This window comes from Sinocyclocheilus grahami, unplaced genomic scaffold (assembly GCF_001515645.1).
Source record: "Sinocyclocheilus grahami isolate Dianchi unplaced genomic scaffold, SAMN03320097.WGS_v1.1 scaffold335.1, whole genome shotgun sequence".
Classification (NCBI taxonomy): Eukaryota; Metazoa; Chordata; class Actinopteri; order Cypriniformes; family Cyprinidae; genus Sinocyclocheilus; species Sinocyclocheilus grahami.
The window spans coordinates 474,907-491,277 of NW_015505514.1; the positions used below are offsets into that span (position 1 = coordinate 474,907).

A 16,371-nucleotide genomic window follows, 5' to 3' on the forward strand; every position below is an offset into this window, starting at 1 on the left:
TTAACATACTGACAACCACCATAATAATGCAGGTGGTAAAAGAGAAAGCCACATGAAGAATCAAAGCTCATCACAAGTAGCTTCGCCACAAGCAGAAGTATATACTAATATATAGAAGGTGCACATTCATGCAAACACAAAACACCATCATGGTAACACACATGATACTTAAATAATGCATTCAACTTTCATTAAACAACAGAAGATGTAACATAAAGCCCAAATATACATAACTAATAACAAAAACTATTAAAAAACATGAATATTTAAACAAAAGAGTGTCATGCAGGGAATTCTGGGAATATCAGTTTACAGTTTTTGACTGTAAATTATACAGTTATTTTTACTTCTAAAAACTGTAAAATGAACAGAATTTTACTGTACAATTACATGAAATGTCTGGTTAGATATTTTACAGTTTCCCCCTGTATATAGTACGGGAACTTACTGTTAACCTATTAACAGTTTTTTTCCGTAGCGTTTTTACAAAATTTTACAGTTAAAATTACACTTATTTTTTACAGTGTACTCAATACAATATAGCCTACTTTTTTTCTGTAATGTTCTGGATGCTGTGTTCTCCATAGTGTCTAATGAATGCTCTGTAGTGTTTATTTTATTGACTTGTGTGTGTGTGTGTGTGATCTGAGAGCACAGTTTGATTTTGAGTGCAAGTGAAATGGTTTTGCAGTGATTGTTTGATTTTGAGATGAGGTTTCGTGAATTTAGTTTGAGTATCTGTGTTTAAGGTTTTGAGAAAATGAGTGATGGTTTCAAGAAATGTGTTTTAGCAATTCAGAAAAACTGTAACATACACAAAAGACGAAACAAACACGTTCGACAGCGTAAAACAGCAATTCCCAGAGTCCCTTTCTTCATCGGAAATGACGTTGCACAGACCCGCCCCTCGTCGCCTTCCAAAATAATCGCGCTTTGTGAATCCAACATGTCGGCGCCCGTGGAGGTAGTTCTGTGTGCAGATTCAGCGGGTCAGCTGTTTAACTGCGCGGTTTTCGACCCTCATTCCGGGTCAGAGTTCTTGTCTTATCGCGGGGGCAACACCTCTTCCCGGTCTTTAACAGTCCTGAACGGAGAATACATATTAGGAGCTCAACTCGGCAAGAACTTCATCAACGTGTGGGAGATCCAAAGAAAGGTGTGTAGAGCTGCTGTATCTAACCTTAGTTCATACTGAAAATAAACATCACTGATGTTACACTCAAGAAATAAGTAATAAATAATAGAATTGTTCAGAAAAAGTGTTCTTCAGTTTAATTAAAAGATGAGTGTTAATGGACAGTGGACATGTCAAGATATGAGAGCGGAAACTTTAAAAATAATTTTTGTATACTTTTTAAAATGTCACATCGTAGTAGTAGTATTTAAATTAAAGCAAAGAAGCTCGAAACTGAAAAAAAAGTTATCTAAACTATAATATTTGTTACATACTAAAATACAAATATCAGCGGAGAAATATTGCAGTCGTCACTGGAAATATAAAGTCCAGATTTTCATATTTTAATAAGCATTATGCTGTAGGCCATTCCAGGATGGCTACTTTTTTGTGTTTATGTTTTTTGTTCAATTTTTTTGTTGTTGTTTCTTGAAACATTGATTTAAAGTGTCAGTTATTGCATTATTATTTCAGTCAAACCTATAAAACCCATTTGTTACCCCAAACTACATATAAAAGCTTTATCAGTGACATAAAAGTAACCAATGCAGCTACTTAATCATTTACTACGTGTTAACGTCGCCTTTAAATAATGTGATGCTCTGCCCTCTATGACGCTGCTCCCATTAAGCGCTGTTGGAAGTGAATGAATTGATTCAGCATTTTGACACCTCCGTAAGGATGCATTTAACTCGACAAAGAGGTCTAATAAAGGATGTATTGATCTCATGAATTAGCGAATTCTACTGTACAAATATTTTTTAATTGGATGTTAAAGTTTATATGGGAATATTACATGACACGCTGATCCTTTAACAAGCCTAGCTCGCCTATGCCTAGAAAGGCCCTGCTCAAATGTAACTAAAATATTACTCTGTTTTCCTTCAGTATTTAAAATTCAAATCTAAGTACGTTTAATGGCTGTCACTGCTTGTGAGTTCCAGATGGACCCTGTTGTGAGAGCACCTGAATAACCTTTTAATTCTGCACATGACCACCTTTCAGGACCAGCTGCAGCAGAAGATTGTGTGTCCTGGGATCGTTACGTGTCTCTGTGCGTCTCCTGATGGTCTCTGTGTACTGGCAGGCATTGCTGAAGCTATATACCTGTGGGAGGTAAGTGAGGAGATGGGTTTTGGGCATCAAGAAATATTGCACTGTTTTTCTGTGTTTTGACATAATTCTCATTCAGTTAACTCATTAAGAAATACATTCAAAGTGCATGCACTTCTATGAGGATCATGTGATTGATTTTCTGACTTAAAACCTATCACTATTATTTTATGATAGTGATAGTTGATTTATAGTATTCAGGACTGAAGTAAGAATGAAGTCTCAGGTTATAAAATGTTATATGGTGCGACAAAAAAAAAAAGTAATAATATTTATGAATTAATAATGAACAGTATATGAAAAAATAGTTTTAAAGGTGACATTGTTAAATTGCTGATCGACTTCTCATATTTAGTGTTTGGCAGGAGAGTGTAGTAGAATTCCATCTAAGAGATGAGACTAGAATATTAACAACACAATGAATAATTGTTCCATTTATTCATTCAATCTCACTGGATTATTACAATTACCATGTATGGAAATGTAAACTGATATTTCCTATATTGCAGTTTTTACAATTTCATTAATTTAGAAAAGTGAATATAATGAAAAAAAATCTCATTACTGCAGGAGCATTTAAAATTAATTAGTGAAGTGAAAACCTGGTCAATAAAATATAAAATATTTTTTTGTGTATTTGGTGTAACAGAACATGTTGACATGCTTTAATGTTCAAAAAACACATTATTTTTCAAATACTGTTCATTATTGTAGGTCCTCTATGCCCCGCCTCTCTCAAACGCTTCGTTTTCTACAAAGTCCCTCCTTCCGACAAGCGCAGTCTGCTCTGATTGGCCAGCTGACCCAGTGCATTGTGATTGGCCGAACACCGCAAGCACTCATCGGAAATGTAACTCCCCTTACCATAATCGCGAGCTTCATCTTTCAAAATAAATGTAAAGACAGAGCCCGAAAGTGGAACAGAGTCGTGTGACAGACACAGTGATGAAGCTACCCCTTTAAAATAAAAAGGTACACTTTTTTTTTTGCATTGTGTCAGAATCATTTTTGTAATGTGTGTTTGTTTTACTTGTGTTTGCAATACATTAATGAAAATCATCCTGTCCTGACATGATAATTTTTAAAAAATGTAATTAAAATTTTTTTAATGTATTATTAAAATTAATTGTATTTTTAAAAAAAAATATTAATTTTTTTATATTTATTTTAACATGACTTAAATATAGTACAACAAATACTTGTCTGGTGTAATTAATGTTTTTTTTTTTTTTTTCTTACAATGCTGTCACAATGCAAAAAAAAGAAAATCACAATGTTCCAGAAATAAGCTTATTTTTCTTTTATTCTTGTTTTATTTAGATTTTTGAGGTGAAATGACTTGGACATGTCCTTCTCAGGCTTTCTGAAACAGGGCTGCTTCCATGTTATGGCCAGTAGATAGAGCTGTGAGTGTTTTCAATGTTTTCCAGCTGGTGCAGATGGTGAAATAAATCTAGATAAACAACCTTACATCTCCACTTTGTTTCAAGATGGCTTTAAGAACATCTCAACCAGAGTAATTAAGATATAAAACATGTGAAAAATGTCTTTCAATTTAAAAAAAACTGCAGCTCTCTATTCTTTAACCTCAGGTGTATTTCACTGCTTTCAGATACATTGCTTCAATTCGGCTTCCAAGCTGTTTGTGTTCAGCCAATCTGTCCGTCTCTATTGGGCTGTGCTGTTATTGTTACTGATCTGAAATAACGTACTTTGAAGCCGTAGAGGTGAGACTGATGAGCAAAGACATCCACCTCAAGGCTGTCTGAGCATTATCAATTATGAGAGATGCCCAAACTTGAGGTGTGTTTTTGAAGACTTGCAGTTTGAGGCTTCCTGCTGTATTTTACTGACGTAAAAGCTGGTTTTGAACTGAAGGTTGAAGGAGAAGACCAGCGATGTCTCGCAGTTATGTTTGTTTGATGGCATTAGTTAAGGTAAACCAGGCCCATGGGCTGCAATATATGAAAGGAGGCAGGAGAGAGCCGTGCAGCCATCAAACCAGGATGAATAATTCAGCGTCTGTCTCTGAGTTTTGAAAGGAGAAGCATCTATTATTCTGTATCTGTATCGCTCGACAGAATAACCTCTCAGCCATCACCATAATCAACATTCCCTGACCCTCACATGCTGCTGAGAGGTCTGGACTTCAGAAATCACACACAGACGTGTGAGTTCACTGCCCTCCGTTTCACCTATATAGTGAGCTATAGTGATCTAGATGGCATTTCAGGGCCCAGAAATGCATAAAATGCTTCTGAACTTGCCCATGATGACAGAATATGCTCAAGTCTGCAATAAATGTCACTTTTCTCGGGAACCTTTATCAGTGTAGAGCAGGGAGGTCTATAATGGGTTAATAATGCTAATTTTTTGTCTAATCTATTTATTATATATTTAAAAATACTTTTAAATGCAATTCATGCACACAGAATACACATGAATACACTTTTTGTGTGATGAGCGTGTTTTTATTTCTGATTTAAAGTTCACTTTTCTATATTTTTAAGGGATTTAAATTAAAAAAAGGTAACTTTCCTGGGAAAAAAAAAACTCTTATTAAAAGAGATTTAATACGTTTTTCTTCAAGAATTTAAGTAGTTTGACAATCTTTTGTTATGTCTAGTCATGCCTACTGAACTAGCAAATTATTTGAGATTTTGATGACACAGCAAGGTTATTTTAGGGTGTAAAATGTTGTTCAGTGATATTAATGTTATCTAAAACTGAGACTAAAAATAGTTTGCATTAATTTAAATAAAGATAAAATATAAATATCAGATGAACAACGAAAATTGTTGCCTTGGCAAACAACTGAAATAAAATAAGTTGACGTACTAAAAACTAAAAAAATAAAAATAGATTGACTAAAATGTCTTTTAAACTATCAAATAATTTTTATGATTATGAATTTCTAATTGATTTTTATGACACAGCATGGCTAGTTTAGGTTGTAAAATATCATTCAGGTGATGTTACTATTTACTAAAACTAAAAAATAGTTTTCATTAATTTAAATAAAGCTGAACTAAAATTTTTATATAAATATCAGATGAAAAAAGAAAATTGTTGCCTTGAAAAATACTAAAATTAAAATAAAAAGAAATTAAAGCTAAAGATATAAAAAAATTTGTCATCTCACAATGCTTTTTAGTAATTTTGTAATGACCATTATATCCAGGGATGCACATAAGTGGTGCGCATGTGCGACCAAATAAAAAATGCACTGGGTAAATAAGTTCTGATCACTGGTTTGCTTACTGACATGGTTGGCAGCTGTTAATGCACAATCACTGTTTAGATCGACTAGATTTCCATTAGAACCGAAAGCATAAAACTAGATAAAAATTAAAAGCTAGAAAAATTAAAATAAAAGCTTAAATAAAACCGTATAAAATACGGTAATATAAAATAAAAAATATTTTGTGAATCCAGAAGTTTCAAGAACTTTAGACTGCCATGATAACTCGCATGAAAACGGCAGAAGTGAACAGTGGACAGAAGGCGAGACATGAGCGCTCAATCAGAACCGTGAAACTCAATTAATGCCAATGTAAAATTGAGTACAAATCAGGATTCATCCTCACTCTGTCAGACATAAAAACACAGATGTGCATCACAGATGTTGTTCAAGACGGGTCGGCCCCTGAGCTCACCCAGCGGTGCTCACAGTATGGAGTTCAATTCGGTCTCATCTCACTTTATCTGTCCTTGTGTTTCCATCTGGCTCTCCTTCTCTTCTCTGCATCTCTCTCATTCCATCCTCTTTTTCTTTAAGCTGATCGTTTAGCCGGATGCATGCAGCTTTATTTTCAACAGTCATTAGCAGTGTGACTCTAAACTGTAATTTCTAACAGGTTCAGTGTACTGAAGAAAATGTTTGGAAACCAGTTGCCTTATTTTTAAGCAAACTTAAGGAGAAAATTTAAGTAATCCACTTAAAAAGAAGAAAACGGACTCCTCCTGAATAAATTAAGTAATAAATATCAAGTTTAACATGTACATTTCAGTTCAATATATTCTAGAATGTTTACTAATATTAATATTTGATAGTAAGATTACTGTGTTAATGATTTAACTTTGTTACATTTTGTATTGCAAACATCCATAATGCTGTTATTCTCAACATGGACTTAGTCTTCCATTTTAAGCAATGTAGACGTAAAAATATGTGCAATCGATTTCCAACATTTCTTCAAGTAAACTGAACATGTTTTGGCACAATAAAGGGATATGGCAAATGAAGTGAAATCAAAGATGAAAATAAACATGCGATCATTTCGATTGCATGTTTGAATAAATTATTTCCATGTATTATGTACATAATATTGGATTATTAGACACTTAAAATAATCAATATTGAGAAGAAAAAAAGAAGCAAAAATCAGTATTAAAATCAGCACTGATCTCTAATTAACATGCTGGCTGATTAAACATATATGACGTATATGAGTTGTTAAAGAGAGACATTTGCAAGTTTTCCTAAATGAATAAATGATACTTTTAATTTTAATTAAAAACATAAAAGTTATAAACCTTAAAATGTCACCCAAATGTTATTGCTTATGCGTTTTAGTTGCAGCATGAATAATGAATTTCATTAAAACATTATTTGCAAGAATAGTGCTTGTCAGGAGCAGAGAGCAAGAGATGTATATGAGACACAAGAAGTTATATATCATTATGTACATCATCCAAGAAAAACTAAAGAAATGAACAATGACCAATAAACATCAGTGTCGTCAATATTTCATACTGATTTGATGATATTTTTGCTGCTTTTTTCTTCTCAATGTGGACTATTTTCATGTGTCTAATAATCCAATATATGGAACTAATTTTGAATTGTTACATAATACAAAATATGATTTGTGAATAATTTATTAAAAATAATCATTGCTGTTATGCCATTAACTTTCATTGCATTTTACAGTAAATCATTCACATTTCTTCTTAATGACTAGTTAGAAATTTTTCCAGATGTAAAAAAACCCCAGTATATATATATATATATATATGTATGTGTGTGTGTGTGTATATTGAATCTCTGATTGAATCTTCTTTTAAACTTGTTCTTTCAAGGTCACGGCACAAGCTTGCCATTGATTCTTGTATAGAGAGTAATTGAATATCAATCTTAATATTTCACATACACCCACTGTATTATATTTTAATATTTCACATTTCATCAATTTTTTATTAATTCATCATCACACAAATAATATGTGGTAGAATTGATGGCACTCATGATTAATTATTGTTGTCCTGAGCGTAACGTTTATAATAAGAATTTCATAACAGCGAGGTAATGAAAAATTGTGTATTGTGTTTCAGCGTTGTTCAGTTGGATTCATCCCGCATACCAGAACCGCTTCACATTCTTTCTCGCCACTCCCTCCCCATCACCGACATCCACTGTGGCCTGATGGGACCACAAGCCCGTGTTGCCACCGCATCCCTGGACCAAACCGTTAAGGTGAGTTTTGCTCAATCTCTCCTGATGTGGCCGTAAAGGATGTAAATGATGTACATTACAAAATCTGAAATGTATATTTAGATTATAGCAATTATAGGCTTGCATTCAATTTCAGTGTAAATGCATTTTTATAAACTTAATGACCATGGTGTGTATTGAATCTCTGATTGAATCTTCTTTTAAACTTGTTCTTTCAAGGTCACGGCACAAGCTTGCCATTGATTCTTGTATAGAGAGTAATTGAATATCAATCTTAATATTTCACGTACACCCACTGTATTATATTTTAATATTTCACATTTCATAAATTTTTAATTAATTCATCATCACACAAATAATATGTGGTAGAATTGATGGCACTCATGATTAATTATTGTTGTCCTGAGCGTAATGTATATAATAAGAATTTCATAACAGCGAGGTAATGAAAAATTGTGTATTGTGTTTCAGCGTTGTTCAGTTGGATTCATCCCGCATACCAGAACCGCTTCACATTCTTTCTCGCCACTCCCTCCCCATCACCGACATCCACTGTGGCCTGATGGGACCACAAGCCCGTGTTGCCACCGCATCCCTGGACCAAACCGTTAAGGTGAGTTTTGCTCAATCTCTCCTGATGTGGCCGTAAAGGATGTAAATGATGTACATTACAAAATCTGAAATGTATATTTAGATTATAGCAATTATAGGCTTGCATTCAATTTCAGTGTAAATGCATTTTTATAAACTTAATGACCATGTGAACATGATTGATTGTGTTTGCTTTCAATTAAATTAAAATCTTTATAATAATAAGATTAATAGAAAATTGATTTTTTGCTGCTTGTTCAGTTTAGTTCATTAAAAGAGCTACTGCAACACAATTTGTGAACATTTTGTGCAATCTGTTCTATTTTTTTCAAGTGGAGGTTTCTGTAATGCGTTTGTGGTGGGACTATATGTATAATTTTTGTTGTCAGTTCTTTGACAATATATTTTTGAGTTCATTATATAAAAAGAACATAACGTTATATAATTACATAAAATCTAATAAATAATACAAAATAAAATAAATATAAAACTATAACAGCCATTGTTTGAAATGCATTAAAAATATGTAAAAGAAAAATAAATTAGTAATATAATATACAAATATTTCCAATTCTTGTTAAAATAGAATGACTTTGTCAAAGAGACATTGAATGATGGTGCAGACTGTTCAAACAAATAATATTTTGCCCAGAAAGCCTTAATTTAATTACGTAGCAAAGTAAATGCAATTCATTGTTTTTTATTTTTGTGTAGTGTATGAATCGATCATAGATCAATAAATAAATAAAATATATGAAGCTCTGTGCATCTTAATATAGTTAAAGATGTTTAATACCTCTGTTTGTGTCCATTTGTTGTTCCAAATAACATTTACTGTAAATGCCAGACCACTTTAAAATGCATCTCCACATCCTTATGGTCCGCATGTGCCACCTACACACATCTTTGTGTTTTTCTAATGCTTTAAATGGGATGCCCATTTTATCTTGCATAGAAGACTTATTTAATATGCTGATGTCTTCATTGGTTCCGTTCAGCTTTTGAAAAATCACTTGAAAAACATACATATTTATGAATTCATATTTCTCTGTGGTACGCACCTAAAGCTGTCTCACTTGTAATCCAGTTTGTAGCTTATTTAACTTGCTAAACTCTCATAATGGCATCAAGAAATCGGGTCATGAATGGGGTACTTGGCTTGAGATGATGTGCTGTCTTTTCTTTTTTGCTTTATGTGGGAAGATGCTCTTAAATTAATGTTTGCTGTGATGAAACCTTGGATTGTCATTCAGGGGAAGTTTGCATCCCATTTGCACTTGTTCTTTGTTGACGTGCACTTTTTATAGACCTTATTAGGCATTTACAAGCCTCCTGTCTTCCAGCTAAAACACTTAAAACGAGGCAATTTTGTTTTAAACACAATAATGTATGGACAATAACGCCTCTCCTTCCTCAAGTCCGAAACTTTGCTGAAATGTGATTTTCCTGCTAATGAATGTGACATAGGGGCAGTAAGTGTCTGGCTGTGATGTAAACTGCATAAGCAGCGGATGACAGTCCCTATGCTGCTGTTTCTCCTGTGGCTTCAGGCGACATGGTTTATTTGATTGAGAAGATTGTGTGACGATCAATGCCAGAGAGAATGATGTCCAGTGTGATGGACTGTATGGTCTGAATCGAGATTCATACAATATTTGACACACCTGATTGTTCACACGAGTTTGAAAACATACTAGGGTCGACTGATGGATAGTGCTGATTAGGTAGTAAATAAAAAAAGGTTCATTTAAAGGGTTAGTTCAGCCAAAAATTAAAATTCTGTCATCATTTACTCACCCTCAAATTGTTCCAAACCTGCATAAGTTTCTGGTCCCCATTGACTTATTTTTTCCCATGAAGGCAGTGGGGACTTTTGGCTACCGGCAATCTTCAACGTATTTTGTTTTTTGTTCAACAGAAGAAAGAAACTCGTGCAGGTTTGAAACAACTTGAGTGTGAGAAAATTATGTATATATATTTTTGGGTGAACTGTGCCTTTAAGACATGATATCATTGCAGCAGATGAGTAAATAATTAAATAGACATTACACAAACTACCTTTCTAAAATATTTGTTACATTTCATTAGACTTAATCTGTTGGCTAAAGTCCACAGTAATTTATTTTGCAGTCCTAAGTAGATGGGAACATTGTCACATTCTGTGTACGTGTTTGTTTTTTTGGGTTGCTGGTTAATTAGTGCCTCGCACATGAATAACTTATTCTTTCATTATCATCATTATAAATATTATCATATTTATTATGTTGAAAATAGTTGTTTTGCTTAACATTATTGTGTAAACCATGCATTTTTTTTGTGTGTTTGTGAAATTAGAATCATCTTTACTGTCACTTTCAATCAAATGATTATGTCCTTGGTGAATAAAAGTATGAATTTTTTTTGCAAAAAAATGTTACAGACCCCAAACTCGCGAAAGAATATGTATGTCTGTGTGTATTTATGTATATATACACTTGTTATGACGCCCGACACAGCTGCACCACCACAGCTCCCTATCAGACCCAAACAATTAATTTAAACAACAACGCGAGGTTACTATAACGATAGAGCACCTATTTTACGGGGTGCCCGGAGTCTCATCTTCCCCTTTCACAACAAAAACATCAAAACCAAGAAGTATCAAAAACGACAATTTATTTATTAGGAGACAACAACATAAACTTCAGGATAGGGAAGAGCCAAAATAATAAACAAAATTAGCAAACTAACTGTCGTTTAAACCTCTTTCCTGCATGAGATAAACAACAAAGAAAACACATTATCTTACCTCCCAACTAACCTCAAAACAAGAGAAAACTGAAGGAAAACAAAAGGCACCCTCGTACATTAAACAGGTAGTTTAACGGTCATGTACACAATTACAACAAGCAAGCTTTGATGTAACATCGGAGGTACAACATAGTTTGACAACATAAATTCAAAGTAAACAACTGAGCAGGGAGAGAGGAGACTCCCCGAGTGATCTTCCAGACGACTTTACATCAGCTCTACAGAACCTCTGACGCCACCGTAACAACATGCACCTGTGCGCACTAACAAGTGCTGTTAAAGGGGTCATCGGATGCAAAATTCACTTTTGTTGTTGTTTGAACATAAATGTGTGTTGGAAGTGTGTGTACACATCCACCCTATAATGATAAAAATCCACCCAGTGTTTTTAATTTTTTTATCCCTATTTTAAAATCCCCTTTATCAAACCAGGCTGTTCTGAGATTCCTGTCAGAATGATGTAGTTCTGCACAGGCCCCTCCCACGATAGTTGATTGACAAGGCCGTCTTACCTTAGACCCGCCCTGAGTAAGCTGTGAGCTGTCCGCCATTGTGTCGACTCCGGTGCAGGGGAAGACAAGAATGTCTCCGATTAAGCGATTTGAGATGTTTTGTTGTTGGATGTAATAATGAACACAGCAGTCGTCATTTACTCCCGACATCTGAGCCGCTGAAGATGCAGAGGATTAATGTTACGTTCATTTTTGAAGGGAATGCGCCGATCCCCGATCGACCTAAATGCGTTTAAGTTCGCGCGAATCATTCATGATCCAGCTTCATCTACAGAGAAGTATAAGGGTTTTTTATGAATCTTTACAAATCGCCTTTCCTAATAATGTGCTAGTTAGCCAGTTTCGCGGCTAAAGTTTACAGTCTGCTCGTCATCCCACAGAAGAGAGGGGCGGGGTCAGCAGAGCTCATTAGCATTTAAAGCAACATGGACTAAAACAACGTGCTGAAAACAGAGCTGATTTTGACAGGGTCTAAAGGATGTTTTTTACGCTACCATTGAGAAATTTTAACCAAAGTATGTTATAGACTTTTCATTAAGACCTAAAGAATCATGTCAACTTGTGGAAAATGGGCATCCAATGACCCCTTTAAGAGAAACAGAAGGGAGAAGGGAAACAACAAAAAACACGTGTACAATGACAGCGTAAAAAACTACTTTTTCATTCAATAAGATGCATAACGTAACAACAATCTATGTAGTATTTAAGTAACATAAAATATTTAGTTTATTTATCAAATTTATTGTGTACAATTTTTAATCAATCACTGATTAATCTTTCCTTTTTAGTTATTTATGGTTTATGGAAGCCTCCCAATGCTTCTTATTTTCAAATCCAGAGTATAAACTGCACTTTTTAGATCAAACTCCAAGAAGAGAAACTCCAGACCAGAAGCATCAAAATATCAAAGGAAGCATCAGCAGCAGAGCGTCCCGCCATAGTTCATCCAGAGATCACCCCGTGGACTCCCTTTGAGTGTTTCCTGTGTGATCATTGAACCTCAGCGATGAATAATTTCCAGTCCTTTATATTGATACCCTGTGAAGAAGTGGAGGACTTATTTGATCTTTCATGGATCTTTAAGCCCGAGTAACACTTCAGCTCTTGCCGCTGATCTACTCGTCACGTCTAATGATATTCCGGTACGATTTTGGATGAGACTTTATTCCTGTTGTCATTGACATTGCTTTGACAGGATTACGCCAATAATCAAGCCCATTATAAAGAAGCCACAGGCATGACTGATCTACAGGCCACACGCTCTGAGATCTGTCATGAACGACTGGCTGCTTAGTTTTTGTTTAAGCTGGAGGTGTGCCCGCGGCGCCACGGCACACAGGCATTCAATGTCACACTGAGTGCACTCTCTCATTATCCACAATCCCCCATGGGGCTTTTGTAGGACCGGTTGCTGTCATCACAGAGCTCTAGTGAGGAGAAATGGGTGAACGAGGTGTGGGTGACTGCGCTAATAATAAAGGGGAGTTTACCTCCAGGTGATTCACCTCTCTTTTTCTCAGGACCATGAACCATTTCCAAGATTGTTGTTGGGATGAATGTCCTGACAAAAAATGCTCATAGGTCTCGTATAATCAGCCTCGTCTCATGCTGTCCAAAGCCATTTGAACGCTGTGGCTGCCGTCAGGGTCTCAGGACTGATCTATACCTGAATCGATCAACCACCCCCCCGCCCCGACCCAAGGAGCCAGCGATTTAAAAATTAGTTTGTGGTGTCTGTGGGAATGCGGCTTGTGCTGTTTAATTGGGCCAAGGCTGCGACACGTTCTGCTCTTGGCTGTTTTGAATGATGCTTGTGTCATGGGCTTCCCGTGTAGATATTGTCATGGCTGGTTTAAGGCTGATCTTTATCGGCTTGGCACTGCTGTGGAAGATAGCAGCAGGTTGCAGTATTTTGACGTTGGTGTGTATTATTCTTGACAGCTGGATGTGGATGTGAGCGCATCCAAAAATGAGTGTAATACCCCCAACGTTTATAAATAATAAATTAGAATAAGCATTTCTTCTGCCAAGTAGTATAGTTCATTAGTCTAATTGTAGACTGTCAGCAGTTGCCAAACAACTTGGCGCATTAATATAGAATTCAACTGATGCAAAAAAGTTTTTTTGGCATGCAGAATACTGTTATATCTACTGTTTTGCTAAATAAATAAAAAAATATTTTTTATTCAGCAAGGATGCTTTAAACTGATAATGTTACAAAATATTTATATTTCAAATAAATGTTTTTTTTTGGAAACTTTCTATTCATCAAAGAATCGTGAAAATCACGGTTTCCACAAAATATGAAGCAGTACAACTGTTTTTAACATTGATAATAATGATAAATGTTTCTTGAGCAGCAAATCAGCATATTAGAATGATTTCTGAAGGATCATGTGACACTAAAGACTGGAGTAATGATGCTGAAAATTCAGCTTTGCTATCACAGGAATAAATAATATTTTAAAATATATTCAAACACAGGTTATTTCAAATGGTAATAATATTTCAAAATGTCACAGTTTTTACTGTATTTTCGATCAAATAAACGCAAACTTGGTGAGCATAAGATACATTATGACATAAAATCTTACCGACACATTTTTCAGCAGGTATGGACGATGTTGGCGGATCAGCCATAACATGAAAATTATTATCATCACAATATCTATAGTTTGGCCTAAATCGTTTATTCCTAACATTAATACACTATTTACTTGTCATTGTTATGAACCTGTGCTACACTGTGAATTAATAATTTATTGTTCTTTTAAAAATGACTATGTTGTAAAAAAGTGTGCGACAGCTCCCTGAGTACTGATGAGCATTTCAAAGACAACACGAGGCAGCAAGGTGCTGAGAGGACTTAAACTTTCCCATCCGCCACTTTACTGGCCTGTGAACGACAGGGAAACCTTTCTGTTAGCTGAACCGAAGAGTTCTGAAGATCCCTTTTAAATTAGATTGAAATGCAGCCAAAATCTCCTTGGAAAGTGTTCAAATGCAATAGTCCTTCATTTGATTTTGGGATAGTTTCATTTGCACTTGAAGTGGCCTTGTTACCAACTTAGCTGTCATTAGCTATGTTTCCATCCAAAGTTGCAAATTTAACTTATGCGCAAAATTGGAATATCGCATAAAACATTTACAAATGAAACACCGGTTTTCCATCCAACGAGACAAAGATGACAAAATCATCACTTCCTGTTAAACTGGCACTAAATATCAATAAGAAAAGTAGGAGAAGCCACTGAATGTAATAATTTTCATATATAATAAATGACTTGCGCCTCAGAGCGAGCAGACGAAACAATAAATGCGGTCATTGCTTTCAGAGGCGGATGCTGCTGTTCGGGAACACAGTCATGTAAGACAGTTCAGGGAGGAAATTATATAGAAATGCTTTGACAGACTTTGCTCAGGCATTTCAAAATGACCAAAACAGCATTTAAGATGCTGTGCAATGAGATCGGTCCGCTGGTTAGTCAAGTTATCCTGTCTCATCGCATAAAGTCACATGACTTTTTTTTGATGCGCATGGAGGAATTTATTTGTTGTGTTTCCATATCCCATTATTCGCATTAACTTTTTTCAAAATCCACCTCAAGCGAGCGTAAAAACTTTTTTTTACGAATGAAGGGATTTTTTTTCTCGAACTTTGGTGTTTCCATCACTCTTTTCTGATACGATACTTCAAAATGCACATAAAAACAGGGTGATGGAAGCATGGCTACTGTATGCTTAGCTCTTAGTGTGCCAATCTGTCCATCAAAGTTCTTAGTATTAACACAAATTACAATAAAATAAAAATATCAAATTGAAAGTAGAAATTAAAAATATTTGTTTTTAACCATACTAAAATTGAAAACAAAATTAGAAAATGATGCTACATAAAGTAGTGGATTTTTCAAAACTATAACAACTATTATTTCCATGTCTCCTTCTGCAGGAACGGACATACAGCTTTTTCTTGTTGATTTTGTACAACGACCTGAAATCACTACATATCTGTCTACTGAAAGAAAGAGATGGGGTGAGGCTTGTTGATCAGGTTCAGTGTCAAAGTTGGTTTGCTTTTAAGTCAAATGTCTGATTCCTGGCCTGACTTCCTTCTTCGTTTGAACCGAGTCTGTTTATGAATTTCATATAGGTTTATATGAGGTCAGAGAACTGATTTCTGCTGGCCTTGAATGGAGTTCGTCTTCATTATAATGGATAGTGGGTTGAGTCATGCAGTATATTGCATTTTATATATATAAATAAATACAGCCTGAAGGTATGTGAAATGAATAATCTATGTGAACAGTTTAGGAAATGTCATTGAAAATGCAGTCTTGACAGAATTTAAAGGCCAATTTTTGAATGTGTCAACCAGTAAATGGGCTTTTTGTTTGTTTATAGGTGTTTCTTAGGGATTTTTTAATTAAACTCCTTTTAAACCAGTGGAAACTGGTGCTTTTCTGCCGGCAGTATAGAAGCACAGACATCGCTTATCAATGGTGAAATATGTACTACAAAGATTCTTCTCAAACTTCCACTAAACAGAAAAGTTTTTTCTGATATTTGTTGGCTCTAGTCACTCCCTCCCATTCGTTCTCTGTCTCCTTTAGACAAAGTGGTGGCCATCAGATAGCCATCGATCAGGTTGATTATTTTGATGTTTAATCCGTTCCACTGTTGTTCATTAGTCATCTGAGCTCAATAGCTTTGGCTGCAGTGGTTTACAGCCTGTCAGT

At 35.0% G+C, this 16,371-nt stretch overlaps 1 protein-coding gene across 1 annotated transcript in view; it reads left to right on the forward strand.

Moving 5' to 3' along the window:
- Positions 1-930: 930 nt before the first annotated feature.
- Positions 931-16,371, forward strand: part of LOC107602772 (WD repeat-containing protein 18-like) — a 90,301-nt gene continuing 74,860 nt past the window's right edge. The window contains exons 1-3 of the mRNA XM_016295348.1: positions 931-1,156; positions 2,180-2,290; positions 7,593-7,763. Of these exons, the coding sequence (XP_016150834.1) occupies positions 947-1,156; positions 2,180-2,290; positions 7,593-7,763 (492 nt within the window). The 5' untranslated portion in view covers positions 931-946. The remainder of the gene's footprint in view (positions 1,157-2,179; positions 2,291-7,592; positions 7,764-16,371) is intronic.